The sequence below is a fragment of the Anas acuta genome, chromosome 1, assembly GCF_963932015.1.
Source record: "Anas acuta chromosome 1, bAnaAcu1.1, whole genome shotgun sequence".
Lineage (NCBI taxonomy): Eukaryota > Metazoa > Chordata > Aves > Anseriformes > Anatidae > Anas > Anas acuta.
Window position 1 is genome coordinate 55,188,073 of NC_088979.1, and position 25,353 is coordinate 55,213,425.

The 25,353-nt window shown below is 44.1% G+C and overlaps 1 protein-coding gene across 2 annotated transcripts in view; it reads left to right on the forward strand.

The window, feature by feature from the left end:
* The first annotated feature begins 5,372 nt into the window (after positions 1-5,372).
* PCCA (propionyl-CoA carboxylase subunit alpha) overlaps positions 5,373-25,353 on the forward strand; it is a 278,772-nt gene continuing 258,791 nt past the window's right edge. Inside the window, exons 1-4 of one of the 2 annotated variants that reach the window (XM_068677675.1) lie at positions 5,373-5,528; positions 13,703-13,780; positions 16,592-16,639; positions 16,734-16,802. In XM_068677675.1, the coding sequence (XP_068533776.1) occupies positions 5,475-5,528; positions 13,703-13,780; positions 16,592-16,639; positions 16,734-16,802 (249 nt within the window). In that variant the 5' untranslated portion in view covers positions 5,373-5,474. Of the gene's footprint in view, positions 5,529-11,221; positions 11,255-13,702; positions 13,781-16,591; positions 16,640-16,733; positions 16,803-25,353 lie in introns of those variants that run through there. The other variant, XM_068677680.1, reaches the window with a different exon arrangement.

The following is a 25,353-nucleotide window of genomic DNA, read 5'->3' on the forward strand; positions in this document are numbered from 1 at the left end:
CATAGTGCTTAATATCTGACTTGTGCTCAGGCAGGTGCTCCTGAAATCAATGCCTCAAAAGCTTGTCTTTGTTAATTCCACCATCCTTTGAACTACCAAAATCCAGTGCTTTCTAGCATCATATGGTGAATCCATAGCCCTCCCTTGTCAACACTGGATCCAAGGAGCAATATGAAACCATGGTCTCTAGCAACTGATGCCAGAACAAAGCTGTGAAGACTTAAGAGGGCTTAGATACCCTTCACAAGCAAGTGAGGACCAGTCAGGAGTATCCTCTTGGCTGATATGAGGATTATCACCCATATATTATATGTCATGCCGCATACAGAAGAAAACATTTATCATTCTGAGGAAAATGGGAAGGAATCATCCACACAACAGAGACCCCTTTGTGTTAGAGAGCTGTGACTAAGTGAATGTGCTGCTTGACCTTGAAATTCAGCCTTTTTGAACTCCTTTCCACAAATTTAAATTCTCAGTGCTTCCAGCAGATATCAGAAGGAGATGGGTAAGAACATAAATCTTGGCTGTTAAAGCAAGACATGACCCAACAGAGACTATTTCCATTGCCAGTTCTGGGTGCCATCATCAGGAACAGACTGGAGCAAATATTTCCTCTCAGGCCTGCTCCCTTTTCCTCCGTTGGTGTTTCATTTCCACCCCTGTACTCAGGAGAGTGGTTGCTCCATGTATCCAAGGGGAAGGTCTCCTTTCCTCTTGAGCAAACCAGTTTGCCTCCCTCTGCCCCAAGCTTTCATGCCCTGGCTGGGATCCAAACAAATGATTTAGCCCTGCAAAACTTATTGCCTCTTTTAAGAAAATCCATCTCCTCCTTTAGCTTGTCCATGCTCAGGAATAACAAATTCTACAAGCAACCTTGCATTTAAATGTTTATTGAGCAATGAACCTTCAGGGAATAAATACTACAGCAGGAATTCACCAAGACTCTCTTAGGGCTTGACAGCCCAGACAGCCATTGCACAAATCTTTGTTAGCCCTGCCAACACTTTTTTTTTTTTTTTTTAATCAAAGGAATTACAAATTTCTTAATCCTTAGGGTTACTTTTAATGACTTAGAAAGGATCAAGAGCTGCTTAAAACTGTATTCACATTACAAGCAGGCAGTAAATTTCGAGCTACTAGTCAGCTTGCTGTCACTCCACGTGAACAACGCCACAGAGAAGAGGCTCAGCAAAATTTGTGCCCATGTTCTTCAACGAATTTCAGAATATGGAAAGTGGTCTGAACCTCCCTGATTTTAGAGATCTCTTCCCCATTTCCCAGACAGATGACTGGTCATGCAGAACCTCTGGAGGCATGATACATGTGCTGAGCAGCAATCCTAGCTAGGACTCCTTTATCTTTAGCTTACAAAATTGTTTCTTTCTTTGCTTTTTCAGCACACAGAGCAGGAATTCACCCTCCAAAGTTAGGACTGCCTGCTAAAATGGTACCACAGTCATTAACATAGCTTCCAAATTCCCCCGACTCCTCTCCCTGGCTCTAGGGAGTCAACACAATTACTGCAAAGCATATGCTGTGTAAAACTACTAAGGCAGTATGAAACCTCATAAAGTAATTCGCTAACGATTCAGGCTGGACTATGATAGACTGAAATCTCCGTGTCATGAAAACCCTTCTCTTTGACTCTGTGGCATAAAGTGAACGTGGCAAAAAGGCCAAATCTCCAAAACAAAATTCTAGCAGAGCTGGCAGAGTGAAAGTGCCTGCAAGATAAAGAGACTACAAGTGAAAAATGAAAACATTTTGTTTTAAATTTCTGAAACCATAGAAACCGAAGAATGAAATAAAGACTGCCTGTAACTTTATTTTTCTCTTATGTGATTCCTACCTGCAACGTTCAGACCTATGAATGCACTGAAGATAAGCACAAAATTGTATCTGGTCAGTTTGAGAGATCAAATAAAAGAGATGTCTTTTATGTCAAGAAGTGGGGGAGTTATGGATGAATAGAGGGAGTTCTTCAAGAACTGCTTGAGGGAAAGGAAGAAGCTGTCTGGGTCTCTGCCACCTTGACACAGCCCTGCAGAACCCTCCAGTCCATGAAACCACAGGAAACACAATTCCCACAGAGACATCGCCCCACAGTGTCAAGGTGCTTGTGGTTCCTGTGCTAATCTCATAAGAAATGCCATTAAGCAGTATCACTTCATCACAGCTATGCATGAGGCCTTTCCAAAAGGTGCCTGTGTCCTCCTTGATAACTGCTGTCATTTACGACATTATTGGCACCCAGTGCATCGATAGGCCTCCATGGCCCCGACCAGCCTCACATGGGCCTCCCTCCACCGATAGCTCTGAAGGGCCGTTCCAGTCCTGCTGTGTGTCATCACCTTGCCTTGTCTGGGACTGTTTGTGGACCTTGCTACCAGTGCCAGGCTCTGCTCAGCCTGTTCAGACTCTGGGGAGCTGTGTCCTGGTGGCAAGGACACTGTCCATCCTATGGCTCCCCTCTGTGAGGCTAAATGGCTGGTGAAAGGCAGATTTGGGCTGACCAACAGCAGGAAGCTGGGATGAAGCTCAAGCTGATGAGGCTGGGCAAATGTGGGATAATCAAGCCTGAGTAGTCCATTGGCTGGGAACAGGGCTTGGGGATGAAAACATGGGTTCCTTGAGCAGCCTAGTAAGGTGGGAAAGAGGTCAAACAGCCCCGGGGCCTTACTGGGGTGGATGAGGGCTCAGAGCTTCCCCAAGAAAACTCCAAAGGCTGGAGGGGTGTTAAGCTATCCTGGAGACCAGCTGGGGAGGAGAATCTGGCCCCCTCAGTAGAGCCCATGTCAGTGGAAGGCCATATTTGAGGTCCCTCAGAGCAGGTCCCCCCAGGATAGAAATCAAGGCACTCAGGGGTCCAGGCTGTCCTTGAGCAGCCTAGGAACCTGGGGAGAAGAATCAGGACACCCTGAGGAGTACCAGAGGCTTGTGGTTGGAGGGGCTGAGGTGGTATCTGTGAGAAACCAGGCAGGTCTGGAGGTTTCAAGCCCTCTCTGGGCAGTCCCAGCAGCTGGGGTGATTCAGGCTGCCCCAAAGTAGCCCTGAAAGCTGTGTAGGGTCAGGCCCTGGGTAGTCAAGGGGATCACAGTGTGTTGGCCCAAAAAAGGCTAACCTAGCTTGGGGATCAAGCCACCGCTGAAGTGGGGGTATGGTCACCTCTGATGACCCCTGGAGGTTTTCTCTGCCACCCCTAAGAAGCCTCAAAGCTTGTGCAGCTGGGTGTGGGGATGAAACAAGGTGCCCCATTGAACCCCATCCTGGGTCCCCTATATCCATGGCTGCTCCCAGCTTCAGGGCTTTCCTGGGGTGCTTAACAACCCCTGGCCGACAACTCTTGACTCTTACAGGTGAATCTTGCATGAGGGATCTTCACAGTCAAGATTTTTCTGTGGGTACTTAGTGGAGAGATGCATAGTGATATTGACTTGGCTGACTCCACGGATGAATTTCTGTCTCTCTCAGTGTGTTGAGCAGAATGCTGATAGAAGCACAGACTGTTTACAGAATATATAACAGGTACTTCAAAGACTTCTCCTGGCTTTGAGCTCTTCAGTCACAGTCTTTTGTGCATAATGCATTTCATGTTCTATAAACCTGATACAATATAGTCCTTATTAGATGAAGGAAGGAGAATTACAATTACTCCACATTTCTCTCTGGGTTATGGGTTAAAAGTCAGATGATGACACAACAGCTTATGATTCCTAAATTTGGAATTACTTTACAAGACTAGAGTATCTCCCCTGAAAAGAAGGGATCGAGGAGGAAATTCTCAGCATCAAAAACTGCAGTTCCTCGGGATCCCTTCAAAATAATTAGAACACATTGCCCAGTATTCCAGTGTCTCCTAAACCTTCTTAACTTTGTGCATATTAATAGCTTTAGTAACTGAGACAGCAGTGCATACTTAGAGCTACAACATTACAAAAATGCTTGCAGACTTGCAGAATTAAGGTTTTATTTTTTTTCCAAACCTGTGTACCCTTTAATTTTTGTAGATACTTCATTTTTGCAATTTATTTTTGTAAATCTGCTGATATTACCCTCTAGCACTGGTGATGTTACCCTCTCGCCCTCTCGGTGTTTTTGAAATGTTCGATAGTAACCACGTGTAATCCTGATCCATTCAGTATCTTCCTTTTCTTGTTAGAAATGAAAATTTACTGTTCACGTGCAGTACCCATTTAAACTAGACAAGGTAAAAAGACCATTAGTAAAACCTGTCAGTCAAATTGAGCCATAGCAAAAGCAGGAAACGTCATGTGCAACGGGATGATGGTTAGCATTCCTGAGCTGTTTTTTTCTTTTCTTTTTTTTTCAGTCCTGTCCACATGCAAGAGGTTTTGCCTTAGCTTCATGTGGAACCTGGCATGCACCAGGCCGTTTCTCCCCGCATCGAGCCCTCCATGCGCCCAGCTGGCTGTGAAGTTTCTCTTTGCTGCGGCGCCTCTGTGTAATCCCAGCCAGCTTCCCTTTGCAGCGGTGGGGGGGCTGCTTTGAAGTGCCACCGTAGGTGGCTGCCCGTGCCGCAGCCGGGGCCTGCAAACACGGTCTCTGCTGTGGAGCAAAACGAAAACGCCGTGGTGCTGCCGTGGGACCGTGTGCTTGGCGGATGCCGGAGGAACTGACGTCAGGTGCCTCAGGATATCGTCCTGCACGCTGTCCTGGTGGACGTCTCCGTACATCTGATCCACCACGTGCAGAGCCCACGGTGAAGGGCTGCATGTTTTGTACCTTCCTTTTGCTCTTGGTCCCGTCTGCTGGCTTTCAAAGACTTCCCAGGCGTGCTGGGAATCTGCTGCGTCCCCTTGGCGGCCGGTTGTGAACGCGGTGACCTCCTTCAGGCACAACGAGAGCGGTTTTCCTGCAGCATTCCCACCTGCGCGGCTCTGATAGGCACTGCTAGCACAGCAGAGAAAATGCTATAATGCATAAACAGAGGCCACTCCATGCAGATTTTGTTTTAATCATAGCTGGGAGGAAGGAGCGAAGCCCTGCAGCTGAACTATAGCGTGCAGCAGGGGTGCGCGACCATTTTCCCTCCTGCCCCCACGCAGCCTTCCCCAGCACTGCTACAGCAGGCTGAGACAGCCACGCCAGAACCACGAGGCCACGATTTTCACCACTTTGCCTCCTCCAAGAAGGGGGGAAGATAACACTAAGCCCTGAGCCCCCTTCCTCAGAGCCCCTTTTCGGGCGAATCCAAAGCGGGGGCCGCGATTTCAGCCGGCAGCGAGCCCGGAGCGGGAGGCACACGAAACCGCGGCGCAGGGGGAGGGGGGGGGGGACCCTGGGGATGCTCCCAGCGGTGCAGGGAGCTCAAACCGGGGGCTGTGGCTCCGCCATCCTCCGCCTCCCTCCTCTCCCTCCCGGCCCCGCCGCCTGCCGTGGCCGCGGGGATTGGCTGCGAGCGGCCCGGCCCCGGCCGGGTGAAAGGGTGGTCGGGCGGGGCGGTGGCCGACATGGCGGCGGCGCTGGGCGGCGCGGCGCGGGGCCGGCTGCGGGCGCTGCTGGAGGTGAGAGCCGGGGGCTGTGAGGGGGCAGGGGGTGCCCCCGCGGTCAGCAAGGGTTTGGGGGTGTACCCCGGGGGTTTTGGGGTGCTGTGGGGTTTGGGGGTGGTGCTCGGGAAGCAGCGCTTGCGGAGCGCTAGGAGCCCCGTTTGGGGTCGGGCTGTGGGTGACCCGCTGAGGGCAGGGTGCGTGGTGGAGCCCGGCTGCTGTGTGCTGCTGGGCTTGGTGGAGGGGTCCCTGTGCTTTCATTTTTCGTAATTTAATTTTTTTCCCTGCTGGAGGGGTTGTGTGCTGTGCCTCTCTGCTTCTCTCCTCTCCCTCGGTTAAAGAGGAGTTGATCAAAACTGAGGGATACATCCTAATGGGAACAACGCTTTAATTGCTATGAAGGGCATGGTTCTCTGTTATTTTTACTTGCACATCTTAATTCATAGCAAGGGGTTATTCCTTCCTGCAAACGTGCTGTCTCTTACCCACCCATTCCTCCGCATAGCTGTGGCTCTTTCAGCTGTCACCTCAAGCTTTTTAGTGGCATTCTCCTCTTACTGGTCCTGGAAATGCGAGAAGCCCATTGCAGATCTGTGCTAATGTTTTTGCTGAAGACTTTAAACATTTAGAAAGCCTTAAGCTACGATATCTCTGCTGAGGCACTCACTGCTTTCTGCTCTATTACTCCTGCAGATTGCTTTGCTTTGCTTTAACAGACAGACGAGATTATTTTGGATAAGAGCAAACCGCAATATCTCACTGCATTGTGTAACAGTTATGTGAAACTCACTGCTTTACATAAAGGAAAAGTGGTGCAAAATAGCTCTGCTCACAATAGGAAGAGTCTGGGTTTTTCACAAAAAGGAAATTTTGTGTAGAGGTCTGCAAGTTCAAGTGGAGGAGGGAGGAATCACTTGCAGAATTATTTTTCTCTGTATAGTTCTGGGATAGGTGTCTCTCCAGAAATGTAACTCCTAAACTACACTGTAAGGAAGTCATCACGTGTTTTCAGGGATCGTGTAACTGTATGGGGTTTACACAGAAAGGTTTTGGTAGCAGGGAGCTGCAGGGGTGGCTTCTGTGAGCAGAGCCCAGCAGCTGCCCTGTGTCAGATCAGAGCCAGCCCCAGATGGCTCCAAAAGGGACCCGCTGGTGGCCAGAGCTGAGACAGTGAGCAGTGCTGGTTGGACCTCTGGGAGAGCAGATTTAAGGAAAGGAAAAAAAAAAAAACCACCACCACCACCAACAAAAACACCCACAGACAAATAAAACCAGCTGTACAACAGCAGTTGGGAGAGTGATGTGTGAGAAGCAGCCCTGCAGCCCCCAGGTGAGTGCAGCAGGAGGGCAGGAGGTGCTCCAGGCAGGCAGCAGCAGTTCCCCTTTGGCCTGTGGAGAGGCCCCTGGTGGAGCAGGCTGTCCCCCTGCAGCCCATGGGTCCCACATGGAGCAGATCTCCACGCTGCAGCCCGTGGAAGTGGTGGACATTGGAGGTGGATGGGGGAAGGTGTTTTTCATTCACTTCTAGTTTCTCATTGCTCTAGTCTGTGATTAGTAGGCAATAAATTATATTAATCTCCCTTATGCTGAGACAGTTCTGCCCGTGGCAGTAATAGGATAGTGATCTCCCTGTCCTTATCTGAACTCAAGAGCCTTTTTCCATCATATTTTCTCCCCCTTTCCCTTTGAGGAGGGGGAGTGAGAGAGTGGCGTGGTGAAGCTCAGCTGCCAACCAGTGTGAAACCACCACAGTAACAGCAGTGGTTTGTGCTGCAAGGGCAGGTCAGCTTGAGAAGGGGCTAAAGACCAAAAGGATTTACTTTACCTAGGTATTTTTTATTGGGAAACATGCAGAGCACACCTGTGGTGCTGTGAAAGTGTATGGGAGAGAAGTTTCTTAAACAACAAGAGAAGTTTGGGAGTGATTGGAGATTAATTTGAAACTAGCGGAAGGCTGATGCTGTTCTTGGTACCTGTATATTTGTGTGGAAGACATGCTTCTTCCACTAAATAGTCCAAGGACTTTGATGTCAGTCCTTTGGAGTGTCCCTGTGAAAGGCCAGCTGTGCCTCCTTTCTTTTAAGGGATCAAGGATTTGATACCTGACTGCATCACTGTAAATGGTATAGAAATGTTTCATGAGTGACACTTTGTAGAACGAAAAGCTACCTAGTAGCACTTGCGCCTTATGTAACTGACGTGGTTTTTTTAGCCTTTATTATCTGTGTAGGAAAGTCACCTTCAAGTTGTCAGTGACTGGAAAACATTCAGTCAGGTTTGCATGGGAATTGCTCTCCCAGATTCCTGTATTCTTTGCTGACATAGGCACATGCTACCGTTTAAATCTTCAAACTTGTAAGGGCTCCAAGCACATTAGTGTGTGGGTGTGTTTTTTTTCTTTCTAGGGCTAGTAGCTGGCCACTTGCCCTTGGCTTCTTTACTCTCTCGTGGAAGTCAGTGAAAGAATTGAGAAAGGGCAGAGAAAAAACATGCAACTGGAGATTTAACTAATTACTGTGTTTCTAAGCTTAATGCTTGTGTGTTAGATTTTATGCAGATCTAATTCTGTGTAACTAAAACTTCCTTTTGAGTGCTTTGCACTTCTGGAACTGGGAGAAAATCTGATCTTGAAAGGAGGTGGTGGTTACTATATGAGGCTGAGAGATGGCTTTAGATATTGAGGTTTCAAAACTCTTCTGAGAAAGCTGTCAGGCTAAAATAATGGAGGAGAAAGTTATAAATAATGTACACTATGAAATCTGCTGACACGTGGGTTTTTATCAGTGTAGATTAATTTGGAGTGGTTCAACTAAATGTATGGAAAGTTTCTGTGCTCTGATAAGTTATCTGAGCATTCACTTTTTTTTTTTTTTTTTTTTTAAGTCCTAGAAGTTACCTGTACAGTGGGAGCTCCTCTCTCTCTTCTGTGGGATTTTTTCTTAAGCATGCTGTTAGTCCAGGGAGATGTTTTCCCCCTTGTTTGTGAGCACAGAAGCATTAGGCCAGAGGGGATGGCAAGGTAGGGATCATCCTACATGTAGGAAGGGAGCCAGAATGGTCACTAATTTGGGGAGATGTCCTACAGTTGTGGAGTTCAGGGATTGTTTCCAGTATATAAACTACAGACTTTTAGTACTGGTAAGTACTCTCAAAGAGGTTCACGGATCAAGATTTCTGTCTTTAGTCACTTTGCTTCCAGAAGTAGCTGTCTGGATCCTGCAGGCAAAGCATGCTGTGCCATCTGCTGTGGGTGAGACTTTTTTTTTCTGGAGATAAAGTTAAACTTCATTAAAGTTTACACCAGGTTTAAAAAAAATAAAAAGTCTTGCTCTGAGATTTTTTTTGTTTGTTTTTATTTGCTTTTTTTTTTTCTGTCCAGACTTTGCATTGGTGGTTCTTGCATCATTGTTATGGTGCTGGGATCTCTTTCACAGGCTCTAGCCTTGTTGGAGCTGTTTAAGCTGGTGCTGTGAGAAACTGTTCCAGCTTTCTGCAGCTGTTAGGTTTTGATCGCGGGCCATAGCTTTTCAGCTCCTGTCTCCTTCCAGCTTGACCCAATGCTGCTATTTGAGTATCTAAGTGGATAAACAGGACAGAAATCTGGCAGAGAACAAATTTTCCCTGCTCTTTGTGAGTATCTTTTCAGCTGGCCGTATTCCCTAGTTCGATTCACCATGTGACTGTACAAACTTCTGTACTGGCACAAGGGAGAAGGTACTTGGGTGTAGGAATGACTTAGTTTTTAAAAATAGCCTTGGGTGTTAGGAGTTCCCTTGCTTGTAGCTTGCCTGCTGTGTTGGCAGACATGAAAATTGGGTTTCCTCTCTGCCTCCTGGAATAGCCAGTGATTCTCAGACCTGAGAGTGAAGGAGCTGCATGTATTATAATGCAGTGGACCTTACAGAACACTGTGCGGTGTTTTTGTTTGTTTGAAGCTGGCTTCAGGAGGATCTGCTTGTAGTTACAAGTGCTTTGCTGTTCAGCACTTTCTGAGAGAGTACAAAGGAGGGAAAGCGCTTGATTAGTATGGGGGGGAAAGCATTATTATGGCTGCTTTCATGGTTAAAGGATATGTACAATCTTGTATTAACAAGCTAAACATTTCAACGTTACAGATTAAAATTCTTGCAGACATGTAGAAGCGTCTGCTTTCTATATGTTGTATACATAATCTGTCAAGGGATTGTCGGGTGAGTTGAAAAAGAATCAGAAAAGTTGCTGCGTAATAAAATAGGGGAGATACTACGTCTTCATGTTCAGGATTACTCAGAAATACTTATGGCTAATGGGAAATAAACTGGAAATGTGGAGGTGTTCCTCTACCGAATACACCTTCAAGTCTTGAACTTGAATCTTGGAAACCATTGGGGCACAAATATATGGTGGTAGGATCTCTGGCAGAAAGCAAAAGGAGGAATTAGAATACGAAAAGCAAGTGTGCTGCTCTAGCTGTTACTGTTGGGCACTGCTTACTGTATCTTCCAGTAAGGCTAAAATGTACATGCCTGCCACTGCTAGATGTATTAAAGCAAACCTTGGTGTGTGGAGCTTTTCCTCTCTGAAATCTGGAACTCCATCTCCATTTCGACTCGGAGACTCCTCTGCCCAGGCGGCTCAGTAGCAGCAAGGTATTTACCAGATGACCTGTACAGCAGGGAAACATCCTCCCTGGATAAGGGACGTCTTTAAAAACACACACAAGTCATCTATAAATAATAAGTTAATTATTTTCTATTTTGTTACTGTGTGCCATGTCCTTAAACCACCACCTGAGGAGGTTTCACAGGGTTGCCTTGGGGCCCTGGGAGATTCTCTGCTGGGCCTCAAAGCTGCAGTGAATGTGCCATTGTACAAATTACTGCGTACTTTGATTTACATGGAATTATTTTAGGGCTAGTATAGCTGTTCAGGTCAAAAGTCAGTTTGGCTGTTGTGTAATTAAACAGTAAAAGCAAGATGTGTTTCCAAAATACCATCCTAGCATGATATATTAAGTTTAGGTGGTATGGTTTTGGTAGCAGCGGGGGCTGCAAAGTTCTGGTGCCTGGAGCACCTCCTGCACTGACCCTGCTGTCTGCAGGGCTGCTTCCTTCACATTTCCTCACCCCACTCTCCCAGCTGCTGTTGCACAGCAGTTTTTTTTTTCTCCTTCCTTAAATCTGTTCTCCCAGAGGTGCAACCAGTGTCACTTATTGCCTCCGCTCTGGCCAGCAGCAGGTCCCTTCGGAGCCAGCTGGAGCTGGCTCTGCTCTGACATGGGGCAGCTAGGGAAGAGCAGATCCCATAGGGGTGGGAAAATCAAAGCCAAGCTCCTCAGTCCGGAGCTGAGCTCTCATAAATAAAAAGCAGTAGTCTGTAGCCTTGAACTTTCAAGAGTCAAGATGTTTATCAAATTGAGGTAACCAGTCACGACAGAAATAGATTGTAATGGATATGAGCTACCTGAGTTTGGCAAGGTAGGAAAAAGTCATTAGGTCCCGTACTTGATTGAGGTTTGAGTTCTGGGATTTTTTTTTTTTTCCCCAACATCTTGGCTAATGTAGAATTGTGTGGTTTCCATCACTCTCTTAATAAAAGGGAAGTGGGCACAGCTAAGCTGGTGCTGAACGAGTTAAATAACTAGGAGCTGTGCATCAGAGATCAGTGATGGCTGTGGAAACCCACTTAGGCCACTTCACAGCTGCTTTTTTCTCTTTTTTCCTTTTGAGGAGGGGCGCCGGGGAAAGATGTGGTTAGAAATCAAGGTAGGTTTGGATACAGCTGTTGTGATAGAGCTGTTGCTCCTGCGTGCTGCTGGACGCAATAGGTTTTTCAAAAGGCGTGCCTACTGTTTGCTGATAAGCTGCCTGCGAAATGAAGTGACAGATGTCAGCGGTTAAGTTGTGCCTGACTTTTCTTCTAACGCTTGAGCGCTTGCCAGAGTGTGGGAGACTGATCTAAGCTGTTTTTTTCATCTGGAAGGGATTAGCATCCACCCGCTCCTTGCTGGGGGAGTGTTACAGCCAGGCTACGCGCTGCTGCGGAGATGGAGCTTCAGGGAAGGTGCCCTCTGGGTCCTTCCTTCTGTTTTCCTGCCTTGCCTGGCGTGGTGTGGGTGAGATTTCTTCTGCAACAGGCAATTACTAAGAACTACAAAACAAGACAGCTAGGACAACAGGCAGTAAAACCTAGAAATCCAGTAAAAAGGAATGCTTTCTTTGGATACTGGTGGCTACAGTATGAGGAGCTGTTTTGTGTAATGGCTTGTAAGTATAATGGCCTACATCTCGGGCTAGAAGAGAACTATAACAGCTATGAAGGTATCGTGATGTATAAATCTCAGCTGTACTCTTAAATATGATAAGTTATCCCTTTGTTCTATAAGGCATCCCTGGAGCACGCGTGGATTTTGGGAGGCAGCCACTTACTGCACCTTGTGGTCTAGACTGGCTTGGCTGATTTTGAGAGTTTGAGTTTTGGTGCATCTTGTAGATGAACCTAACTATAGAGGGAGCCCAGAGGTAGGTGGCAGCTGAGTAGCTGTCTCTTTGCAGATAGCGCTTTGCAGTGTCCCTCTGTGGCCCTAGCCATGCATTATTTACAAAATGTCTAATTGCTTCTCAATACACACCCAATCGTTCAGTGGCTAGGAGCAGACCTTTAAGGAGAATCTTCCTGAAGTGGATTCTAGAGTAAGCAAGCTCTTAAACCTTTGTGTTTAGCAGTACAGATGCACAGAAAATAGAAACCTCCCCCCCCACCCTGTCTTTCCAAAGCTGTGAATTAGAGCGAGATGCTTCCCATTTGGCTGAGCTGAGCAATAGACTTGATCTGGTTTTGGAAGTTACCCCACATGTATTCAATTCAGGGCACTATAACTGATGTGTCTGTGTAGGAGGTAGCTAAGTTTTCTAACGCTGCATCATAACTGGTTTAGGCTAGGACAAGACTTTTATGTGAAAACTGTCTGATTCTGTAGTGTAAAGCAGAGCTGAGTGCAGTTGAGTCTTCAATTTTTTTTTTTAATTGATCAACTGCTTAACTTTTCTATATAAAATGTTTAGGTTTGTATAGGGATTTTTTCAAGGCATGGCTTAAATTCTGAAATTTAATGCTAACTGTACTTTTCCCAACAGAGCTTTTCCTTTCACTCTCCATCTGTGGCACAGCTTTTCTGCCTTCTCATATGCGTTAAAAGCTAGCTTTGTATGAAAGGTGTTCACAAGAAAGTTCAGAGGCTTTGTGCCTTCCCCCAGCTAACTACAAGTCTTTAGGTTAGTCCCTCTGACCATTCAATTACTTTCTTCAGTGGCTAATAACTTGATGGAGATTTTCTGGCGCATCCTATATGACAAGGTTCAGGCTATTTGCGGTCCACTTCTGTCTGTAGGGCCTGGGAGGAGGGACTGCAGGGTCTGGGACTCAGCCACCTAACTGCGTGTACTCTGCAGCAGGAGAATATGCTGTGCTTCTGCTGCCACAGCTGACCTTGCTTCTCCCTCTGATGGGATCTAGATAACAATAAGGTTGCTGAAGGTGCAAGCGTCCTGCCAGGAACTTGGAATAATGGCCAACTGGTGGTTGTGGTTGGCAGAATTATGATCCTAACTGTGTTTTCCCTCTTCAGAGCCTGAAGCAGCTCGTCCTGTTGCATCCTCAGATGAAGAATAATTAACATCTGAAAACAAACGGCCAAAACACAACTTCTAAACCTCCAATTTTGATTCTAGAGCCTCTAGTATAACTTGCTTTTCGTGTTATTTTTCTGGATTTTATTTTTTGAGGTTGGACTTGAGAATTGGAGGTTATTGGTGGTGTATCATCAGGGACTTGTAGGGTGATGGAGTGACCTGGGAATGCTTTAGGTGAGGGTGGGAAGATCCTGTTGCAAAACAGGAGCAGTGTGGCTGTTGAAAGATAAAGAAATATAAGCCTCGAAAAAACCTCTCTCATCCTTAGACCGCTGTCATGATGGGGTTGTGGTGGGGAAGACTGGGAGCCAAACCAGCATCTGAGGTTGCTTTTTGCTGTGTGAATGTTTGTGGGGGGGAGGCAGATCCTTAAAAGATTCTCTCTGCTTTGTGGGGGAATGCAAGGAGGGGCAGGGAAGAATAAGGAAGAGTTTCCTCAAGATGTCAGTATATGAACTGTTTCTGTCTTCCTGGCATACAGTAGCAAGAGAAGAAATGTTTAACTCCCTCTCTCTTCTGCAGTGTGAAACGCTCTGTACGAGACGGTACCTTAAAACATCCCATAAGCTGTATTCAGTCACATATGATCCAAATGAAAAGGTGAGTAGCCTGGTGTATGGTTTCCCTCTTTAATGCTTTACTGTATCATTGATGTTTGGCTTTCAAAGCTATCCTCTCCCCTGTGCTGTTGCTGACAACAGCAGTTCTCCCAGTGAACCCCCTGTGCTATCACTGATTTAGTTGCACATTCTTCTTCAAATTAAAGTTTCTTGCAGTATATTTTCTGGGATTGGATATTATGTCAAGTGCGTGTCTTGGTTGGAGAAGCGATTGTGAGCTTGGGACGGGTACATACTGGCCTGAACAAGTTACAATTTTGACACAACTATTCTTAATGTTTTATGTGCTGTGGGAGGTGCAGGCCTGTTAAAACTATTGTATGCTAGACTATCTAAACACAGTTCTTAAAAACAAACACCAAAAAACCTGTGTGCATATATATATATATTTATATATGTTTATATAAATGCAGTAGTTGCAGCACATCTGTTAGATGGTCTGATGCACCTTGTCCAAATCCAGCTTGTTACTCACGTGCAGGGGTGAGAGCTGCAGAGCCTGGATGAAGATGGCTGTGTGAGGCCTGCAGAGCATGCTACATCCTCATTTTGGAGACGGCAGCAGGAACACGGGTTTGCCTGAGCTCTCTGTCAGACTCGCTGACAGACTTGTGCGGTAGCAATCTCAATTTACAGTTACTAGCCAAGAAAAACTTTTCCTGTGGGAGGTTGTCTTGGCATGGCTTCTAAAGTAACACACTTGGAAAAATAACGTGGCTGAAGGTAGGCTCGTACTGAAGGGCAGGAATGCCAGCACTTCAGCACGCTTAGGCTTGCCCCATATCTACCAGGGTAGGGGTGATTAACCAGGAGTGAAACAGTATTAGAAAACAGGGGGAGAGAAACCAGTGTGTGCCCAGAACCCTGGCTGGCAGAAAAAGTCTCCTGAAGAAATAACTCTTGACTTACCAAATGCTTCCTGTATTCTTAGTCTTTTTGCTTGTTCAAGGCCCTGATCCTTTTCTAAAGGCATAATTATGTTTAGACAATGCAATCAGGTCTTTGGTTTATTTTAACTACAAGCCATGTCACTCCAGCCAGTGGCTTCTCCAGGTAGCTCAAGGTCTTCCCTGCCTTCTCCCTTTGCTGCCTCCTGCACTGGTTTTGTAATTCCCAGACTGTGGTAGCAGGCTTTTGTAAGCTCATTAGTGGAAATGTCATAAAAAAAGAACTGCTGCATGTTACCTGAAAGCAGCATGTGAATTAAATTTCTCTTTTTACTTGCTGGACTGGAGACTTGCTTTTAACAGCAGGAATAAGAGCAGTTGTCTCCTGCTAGTAGTTATGTTGCAAAATTGGAAATGTCAAATCTGCATAACAACTTGATACTGAAAGCCTTCTTACGATGTGACCGTGCTTGGTTAATAAAACAACTATTACACCAAAAAATAAGTTGAAGTATTTGAGTTGTTAAAGTTCTTACTGCTGAACATGTTATTTATTTTAATGTCCCTTCAAGGCTCTCTGCCTAAAGTGTTTTAGGTTCGGGACTAATTTGTGTGAGCATACTGGAAACCTTTTCCATTTTTCACCAGGTTTTTTGTGCAGGTCCCCAGCTAAAAGAACTCTCCAAACAAATCACCCGTTCCTGTGGTGTTCTTGCAATACTTGTACATCTGATAATTGAGCAAGCTCATCTTCTGATGGGATGTAGATGTGCCTGTGTGCGAGGTAGTAGTGCCCTTTCCTCACCAGGTCTGGCTGAGCTCGCCACGTAAGCTTGCTGCAGCTCTTCTCTTAATTTCTGTAGCCTTGCTTTCTGAATTTCTCAAATGCCTCGGTTTCTGTATGCTGTTACCACGTGGCAGCATTCTTACACTGACCATGTGCTGCCAGCTCAGCCCTGACTTTGAAGAAGTGAATTTGGTCAAGGGCACCTTGAGTACCTCTGTTCGTTACACCCGTCTGTCGATACAAATTCCCCTGGTGGTTCTGCAGTTCCTCCCTCCTCTCTTACCTACATTGCACTCACTGATGATTGTGGGGTAACACAGTGTCACTGCTGTACTTATAATACCCCCTCTTCCCCCTGACCATATGAAAGGCAGCTGTTTGGTGTAGGGGAGGGAGAATACTGTTTGGTACTGAACCTGCTGTGTTGGAAGTGCGCCTGTGTGGTTAGCAAGGCCAGTGACTGCAGTAACTCTTACTCCCAGCAATGAGGTTTCTGTGCTGAGCAACTCTGCTCCTCCCTCACTTCAGTTCTTAATAGAAAGTTTTCGTCTAGGGTATAAGGCTGACTGGCTTCTGGCAGCTTGTTATCCCCTTCTTCAATGCTCCTATCATGCCTCTGAGGTGCATTTACAGCATTAAGTGCAACCTAATGCAAAAGGTGACTGAGGATTTCACATGCACACTAAGCACTTGCTGTCTTGTTGCAACTAAATGCTGAGTGGGTAACAATGCCTTGATGGCAGTTCAGGATTTTACCAGGTTCCTCACCTGACTTAGCTACAGTGAGGGGCAAGGCAGGTACAACTCAGCAAGAGTTGGGAGAACAGCAAGGATAGTTTCCATCAGAGGGAAGAGGAAGAAAAAGCAGAGACCTGGGAATCATGCCTCCTTTGAATATCTTCCTTGTATTCAAAAACAAGCAACTTGGGCACTTCTGGGAGTTAAGGTTGGTGCTGCTTCTTTGGCACTGCTTGCGAGAGTCTCTTCTGTGGGCTGGTCTCCTGCATCTTCTGTGGGTTTTAGTGGAAGTGGAGGAGAAAGGAGTGTGTGTTTCTGATGGGAGGAAAATTTATGGGGTGTTCATCTCTCAAGGTCTTTATTGTTCTTTTCCTTCCAGACTTTTGAAAAACTCCTTATTGCCAACAGAGGAGAGATTGCGTGCCGAGTAAGTATATAACCTTAAGGTTTTCTTTTTTTGTAGTGCATTCTTAAACTATTTGTATTTTAAATATTGATAATTGTCACTTCTTATATGGTAGGTCATCAAAACATGCAAGAAGATGGGGATTAAAACAGTTGCCATACACAGCGATGTTGATGCCAATGCTGTAAGTACTGATGGAATGAAATAGTTGGGGTTTCAACAAGGCTTGCAACTGTTTCGAAGGTTTGTTGCTTACCATGGGAGGCATGTTTGCACTTTCCAAGTATCTTTGCTTATGCCCTTTTTTGTCCGTATGCTTAAAAAGAGGGGAGATACCATGGGGACTGAGTGAGGGGAAAGGGAAGGGGGGGAAACTGGACAAGTGTTTAGCACTGTTTTTCTGTGAACTCTCCCATGTTCTGCTCATATAAATGGTATCTTGTTCTTTTGTTCTTTTCCTGATTAAGCCAGGCAGTATCACCTGGTAAGTAGCTGCTCTTGTGCAGCAAGTGTAAGAGTGGCAGTGAAACCAATGTTTTGTTTTGCTAATGAACACAAAAGGCAATGAAAAATGGATTTTAAGAGATGGAGAACTTGGTATAAATTGTTCTGTGGCTGGTATATTCAACTCATTGCTTTTCACTGGCCAGAAGAATGCTTTCACCTACCAGGTGTGCTGGACAAGTGTACTGGAGCTGTTCCATTTGATACTGATGTTGAGGTGTCTGGATATTCAGTGGTGTGGCAGGAAGGTGGTAAAATGGATCTCTAAACAGGGAAGGTGCTTGTCTGGCTACTTGGTTGCTTCTTAGGTTTTGTAGTCTCTTCTCTAGTTTATTTTGGAAGTATTTTAAGTCTATTGTAGCAGGAACAGAAAGTTAGTATCTTTTGTGCTCTCTCTGAGTGATCCGACATCCAGTATAGGCATACTTGCATATTCTTGTTGACTAAAGTAACATCTTATTATTCTTTGCCTGCTGGACTAACGCAGGAGAAAGGTTTGGGGGTACCTCCACATTCTAGGATTGTTTATTGAAATCTGGAAGGGAGCTGAAACCCCATGTTATGATTTAATGGAAGAGGTCCCTCAGGCAAGTTGACAGAAAAAAAAAAGTGTATTTTATGCTTGTCAGGACTTGGTTTGCTCAGTGCTTGAAAAACTGAAGCATGATTTGTGCAATTTGTGAAAGTTTAGTTAGGAGAACTTCGGTGTTTTCAGAATTAAGTGAAAGGGGAGAGCTGTTGGGAGTTGGACTTTGACACAGCTTTTGTCTGAGTCCTATTGCAGTTCTATTCCTATATCACCTGCTCAGTTCAAATAAATAGGCTGCAGGTGGAATAAGGGACTGAAACCAAATTTTTCTTGGATGAGTCGTACATGTATGCTCTACTACTGAATTTCTATACCACGTAATTATTTTTTTGAGGTGCATGAGGAATATACTTGGTCTGGATTTTAACTGGTATCTGCAACTGGGAGTATAGTAGCTTGTGGATGCTCAATGGACTGTGAAATGATTTCCTAATAGATGGGTGTCAGGCATTATGATAAATCATAATTCTTCTGGAAGCCAGGGGTTAAGTGGATGTGAATGCAAAGTACTCTGTATGATCTACAATCCCTCTGGTAAAACAGAAGCATGCTAATGGGTGCTTGTATTCCATCTTACATGTATATTATCTGCTGTTAGGATAAATGGATCTGCTGTTTAGCAGCACTGCATAGCCTTGTTCACTGGCATGAATTCTGAAAATAGACTAAAAACCTGTTTAAAAAGAGAGCGTGTTCTGTCGCCAATCAGTAATAGACTCGGAAAATGAATTGGTCCCTCCAGTGTGTCTGGATGGCTTTATATTTATTGTACGGACACTGCTATGAACTGGAGAATATGGAAAGTCTGAAAGTAATAAGTAAAAATTGAGATTGAAGAGTATAATGAGGGAATAAGAATGACAGGGAAAAGTACAGCTCATGACCTTAGGGAAGGGAGTACAAATAGCGCGTTACAAAGAGAATTGAAAATATAATAGCTGCTCTGCTTCAATCTACAGTGCCGTCTTCGCTTTAAAAAGTGTATAGGGTCTCTAATTCCTAATAGTTCATAAGAAAAAGTAAATTCAAGCTGGTATCTCAGAAATGCAGTAATGTATTCAGAACAGTTCATAAAGATAACGTGTTAAATGCTGACATTTTGAGCTGATGGACAAAGACGAGGCTCTAGCAAATTCTACAAGGGTGAAATAGTGCCTGCTTAGCTGCGTTGAATCCTTACTTAGTCCAACAAATCTGGCTGTGTGCACTGAAGAAGCCTGCAGTATTTAAAGGAAAGTGAGGGAGATTTTTAATCACACAGGGAAGTGTTTTAAACACATGGTAGTTTTACAGATATTACTTAGACTTAATACAATCGGATCCAAAAATGTGCTTAAGTCTACCGTACATCCTCTAATCACTTCCTTGGATGCTTGCACTGGGAAATAGTTTAACTAATGTCATCTATCTTAATGACTGGGAAATTTCCAGTAGTTCATTGTTGTGTGAATGACCTGGCTGTTGTGGTGATGTGTGTGGCTGCCAGTTTGGATGATCTGGATAGATGAGTCCAGAGGCCGATTTCTATGACCGTGTCACTTGTCATAAAGTAGTGACAAAAATGTTTTGTCCCATGTAGTTTATTTTTGTTCAGGTTGCATCGACAGCTACCTTCTTGGTTATACCAGTGGTAGAAAGCTGTCAAACACTGAAATCAGAACTGGGAGCTGATATATCCTGCCAAATGAACCTCTGTCCCCATGTAGCTAGGAGAAACCCGCTTGCTTACTGGTGGGATTCTGTAAAAGATGTGACTCTCGATTTTTGTGCTTGACAGGATTAAGCCAGACTTCCCTCACTCTTCTAGGACTTGTATTGCAAAGGCAATGAATGCCATAGGCAACTACGATGATGATGATAGTCACTGAACCAAAGGCAGGTGTAAATTTAAAGGAATAAATTTGAAGATTGAACTAGCTACCCATCCTAAACTTATTTGTCTTTAATAGGGATAGTGGGACCCATTTTTAAGTGATGGCAGGAGTACATAGGGTCTGTTTACAAAAAATATTTTTGAATAAAATGCATAAAACCAGCATGAATTGAAGCAAACTTTCTGTTTTGAACTTAGAGCAACCTTTGAGATGAGGTAATAGTCTCTTAAAACAGCTGTGTAGCTTCTTACTAAAACATGGGTAGCCTGATGCTCTTTCTAGCAATTCATTTGTACAAGTAACTTTAAAAGGAGGGTAAGCCAGTTTCTTACATCTTCAGTTTCTTATATCTCTGTCTTTCCCTTCTGTCACACTTGTTGAAAACAGAACTGAAATTGAAGCAGGGCTGCTTTAGTGTGCATATCTAAGAGGGGAAAAAAATAAACCCATAAATTATCTAGCAATTCAGGCTCCTCAGTAACAGCTTCTAGTTTGTTCCCTACCTAGTGTTGTATGCCTAAATGACCCTAGCAGGCATTTTCAATGGTATTTGTGTAGGAGTGATATATAGTCTTAAAGGTGTTGATCTTTACTCAAAAGATATTTTAAGGCACGCTAGTGAATAATCTTATCTTAAAGCTGTACTCTGATAGACTTATATTCAACAGAAAAAAAAATCAAATTTTTTTAATGTTAAAACTGTCTGAGATCTTTATGGAGTTTAGTGTTGAATGGAGGTGGTGGGAATAGCTGAAATATATATAGACCTTCAGTGAAACTACTTGCTTTTTTTGTTTTCTTCAGACTTGGTTTCTGTGGAACACAATGGCAAAAGTCTTGGGTATTCTGTTAGCAATATTCATTTTGACATGATGATTTTACATATTAATGAAAGATAATTAGACTATAACAGTACAAAAGAACTTTGATCTCAAGAAATTAAAACTTTGGTAATGTGAGGAATTTTGGTTTAAATTTGAAATGTAGTAAAAATTGAACAGCCTGCTGAAAGCTCAGTAATACTTATCTGAAGAAGGGAAAAATAAAGAATAAAATAGTATTTGGTGAACTTTATCTGGAAAAATAGCCAAAGATCTGAAGGATTTCCATAGGTTAAAAGCAGGAATTGTTATGGTGATAGGAAGGCAACATTAACAAAGCTTAAAAGAAAGTAGGTGAATTCAGGAGCTTTTAGGTGCTTGTGCACTAATGCATATTTGTAGGTAAATGATATTAAATGCGATTGCGTTACATTTATATTGCCCAGGGGGTGTGAATGGGGAAAAAAGATGACGTCCAATATTATTTATGCTGTGGAAGATAAGTTGTTTCTTAACAACTGTCCAGAAATAAAATCAGTGTGGTGTGGGGAAAGCAGTCTGGCAAAAAGGCTACTCAGACTCACAGAGAACACACTTGGTCAAGAGGTACTGCATATATTCAGAAAAGTAGGTCATGATTGATGCTTTTTAAGTTCTTGAAAATCTTAGATAATACATTTTATTATACATGTTCTTTCCTGCACTTCCCCAAAATAAGTTCATGCAAACCGTACAAAATGCTGCTTATCCTTCAGTGTTCAACTTGTAAAACACTAATTCTTTATACTCGGATAGGTACAGTGGGGAAGGACCAATAGAATTTGAAAAAGTATAATTCAAACATCCTGTGAAACTATTTTTGGGGTGAGAAAACAAGCAAAGAATTTTCAGTCAAAAAAGAATAATCGTATGTATTTTTTTTTCCCCCTGAACTGATTGGAATAGGGGGTTAAGATGAAAGAGCCTCCTCAACCATAAATGTAACACTGATGGTGCAAACATTGTCAAGGAAAGCTAGAGGACTATTGTAGTGCCTAATGTAATCAGCTAAAAGTATGATAAATGAAGAACAGGCTTTCACTAATTGGATCTGAACAAAAGAAGGTATAGCATAAAGCAGTGAATGAGATATAATTTTATTTGGCATTTTTTAACACAGCAGGGATTCTATAGCCATACGAAGCAATGAACTATAAATGACTGAAAAAATCCCATGGGAAAGTAATGTAAACTACTCAAACTTCATGGAGTATTAAACAACTAGTTTTACCTCTAACACAGTTTTTTTCTATCACTCACTTAAGACTTCAGGTGTTATTGTATTAAAAGGCCTCAAGCAAAGATATCTCCAAATTTTTTTAACTTTTGCAAATCATCTTGTTCCGCTGGAAAATATAAACCCCAAAACAATGCAAGTGCCTTTTAGTGCTGTAAAATTAATTGCATGTAATTTATCTGTTCTCTAGAAACACTTTTCTTTGAAGGAAAACAAAACAATCAAACTATTATAGATCTTCAGTTTCTAGGTCCCAACTTTGTCTTTTTTCCAAGCTTGAAATTTGAGGTAGTATTTCAGAAGAAAGTGGGGCAAAGAAGCTTTTTTAAGGCAACTGCGAAGCTGATTAAGTTTGTAAGCTGCTATAGCAAGTCTGTATTGAGGATAATGAATTTGGATGAACAAGTTGAGCTTTTGACTGAAACAATAAAAGCATAACTTTGAAGATTTTTTCCTACAGTTTAGCAGAATGCTGTATGTTCCTTTTGTTCCCAAGAAACCTACTTGGTAGAAATAAATATTTTGGGGGGACTTGACGGTTTGTATTAATTTAGAAAGAAAAACAACCAAACGCCATAATTATATTGAAAGATGGAAGTTTATCCACAACTGAGGAGTTTTCTTTACTTATAACTAACTCACTGAGGTTTTATAGTTTAGACAAACTCTCACTTACTATTTGTTTTGCTGTTTACTTTTTTTAAATATGCAAAACTATAATCTGTCATCTGCTCCAAAATTTAGAAATTTAAGCATTTTAACAGCTCACTGCCTCCCAATGGCACTTGGAGTCTGTGCTCAGATAACCCGAGGAGAGGAGATCTCGTTCGAGTACCTATAGGAAAAGCAAATACTAATATTAAGAATTGCTAATATTAACGCCTTGTTTAAATATATTTCCAAGACTGGTGTCTAAAGTGCATAGAAAGACATTCTTTGCCTCCATGTACTATGAACTTCTAGTAGTTGGTGGTGTTTCTCCTTTGCAAAATCATATTCTGCACTCTTTGGAAACATCAGGGGCTGTTGCAGTTGCTGTCCTGCTCTTCCTTCAGTATTTAAGTACCTGGCTTTTGCATGTGTCCCTGTATTACAGCTAGGACCATGCCTAACAAATGAAATTGTCTTTTCTTTCAAAGACAAGATGGCATGGCGCTTGTTTCTCCACAAGAGATGGTGGAGGTGATGTCACTTTTTCTGTCCCTTTACCTTATTGAGTGAACAACAAATGCTGAGTAAAGTATGAAATGTCAGTGGTGATAAGGTAGCATGGCTCAGCTGGAGTGTTATTTGTGTTAGATTTTGGGTGAAGGTATAGCACTGGGCAAGAGAAGAAGGCTGCAGAGCAGAAGGCTTTAAGCATCATGCTGGCTGCATTTTGGGGACACTGTCCCTGAAGGTGGGAAGTGTGCTTTGGAAGGAAGCAGTTGAACCCAGGTCTTATGACCTTTGTAAGGAGAGTTTTTTTAAGTACCAAGCTGATTTATTTGAAGGATCAATGCACAGATTAAAATTAACTTAGCATAAAGCTCATTTGGGGGAGGTGGTTGTCGGAAGGTGTACTGAATTGTCCTTGGGATAGGAAAATGCCAGAAGTTTGTTATGACTTAAATATCCAGGTGGTCACTGCTGTAGAGAGTGGCTCTGTGGGTTAGCAGGTATTGTGGAGGATCAGGACTGGGGCTGTAGGGTGTGGAGATTCACGCTGAAGACACGGTGTCCTTGCTGTCTGCCTTTTATCCATTTTGGGTTGGTTTTAGTGTGGTACTGTGGACTCGGTGCCTGTTAGCGGTGGCTTGATGTGCTTGGTGGGCTGCGTCTTTTGGTTGAGCCTGGGAGACAGCCAGCTGGTGTGCCTTGAGGCACCTGTGTGGTAAGTGAAGGTGGCCAAGAGATTAATTTAAATGCTGATGTACGCTTGCTTGAGGCTGCTGTGATTGCTAGCTTGCATGGCTTTGCCCTTCTGGGCACTTCCCTGACCTTGTGCTGAGCTGTTCTAGTGCTCTGAACACACCAGACACCTTATTTGTCAAGTAAGTTAACGTTTTTTCTCCTGATTTGGTATGCTAAAATATTTCAGTGGAATGCCTGATGGATGCTGGAGCCGTTTATGGAGGGAAGATGAGTTAGGTCAGCCATCAGTTAAGCTGACTGGTGCCGGCTGCAGGGCTGTGACCTGTGTGGGGAGATGCACAGGCACCTTGGGGCTCATCCTCACAGTCACAGAACCACAGAATTTCTAGGTTGGAAGAGACCTCAAGATCATCGAGTCCAACTAACAGTCCCCACTAAACCATATCCCTAAGCTCTACATCTAAACATCTTTTAAAGACTTCCAGGGATGGTGACTCCACCACCTCCCTGGGCAGCCTGTTCCAGTGCCTAACAACCCTTTCGGTAAAGAAGTTCTTCCTAACATCCAACCTAAAACTCCCCTGGCGCAACTTTAGCCCATTCCCCCTCGTCCTGTCACCAGGCACGTGGGAAAACAGGCCAACCCCCACCTCGCTACAGCCTCCTTTAAGGTACCTGTAGAGAGCGATAAGGTCGCCCCTGAGCCTTCTCTTCTCCAGGCTGAACAAGCCCAGCTCCTTCAGCCGCTCCTTGTAGGACTTGTTCTCCAGGCCCCTCACCAGCTTCGTCGCCCTTCTCTGGACCTGCTCAAGCACCTCGATGTCCTTCTTGTAGCGAGGGGCCCAAAACTGAACACAGTACTCGAGGTGCGGCCTCACCAGAGCTGAGTACAGTCCTGGCAACCAGGCTGAGCAGGGCTGAAGTCACCAAGCTAGTCACTAGGTTGAGGCGCTTTGAGTGTCCTGGCTCTTTCCTGACTCCATCCTTCACCCGGGTCTTCAGTAGCACCCCTTTGTTCATGCAGATTCACTTCTCTTGCTCCTGTGGTTTGCGAGTCCCAGCTGAGCTGTGTGCTCTCTGCTGTGGTTGTGGGCACACAGAGGTACGATCTCTTTTCAGGCTGTATTCACGAGCAGTGCTGTTTGGTAATCTTATCTCATTTCTTATCTGTGTGGGTGTAAGCACTGGTTAGCAGGCTTTGTGCTGAATTTCTCTATGCAATTAGGACTTGTAGGCAGAGAGAGACCCGAGGCAGAATTTTTAAGTAATGTTCACAACTGTGTGGGGAATGGCTTTGGCAGCTGTTTTCAGACTGTGGTGTCTATAAAGAGTAATTCTCTCCCATTCTTACATTCCTATCCCCTGTGTACCTTATACTTCTGTTAGCACCACTGTATGTGCAGCCTTCTGGTAATTGGATCCAGGCTGCTTATATGTCTGAAAGGAGTTTGAAGAAAAGAAAGAAATGGGCATCAGTAAGCTCATGTGACTGACTGCAGGGCTTCATGAGGGCTACAGTTAATGCTATCAGGACATAGTTGGGACCAGGAGAAAGGAGACTACCAGATTATCCTTTTGAGAGGCAGTATGGATTTAGTGTCTTAAGGTAAGGGTGTCCTTGATATCAGTTTCCTTCCCTTCTACCTCTTCCCTGTATACCCTAATGGTGGGATATGTGGTGGAACTGTGTGAAGAACTGGATCAGGAGGCAGAGACATCTTTGAAGATCCTTGTAAGGAGGGTTGTGTTTAAAGCCAAATACATCTGACTGTTATCTGTATGGCTCAGCAAATAGCTGCAGGATGTTGTGGGATCTG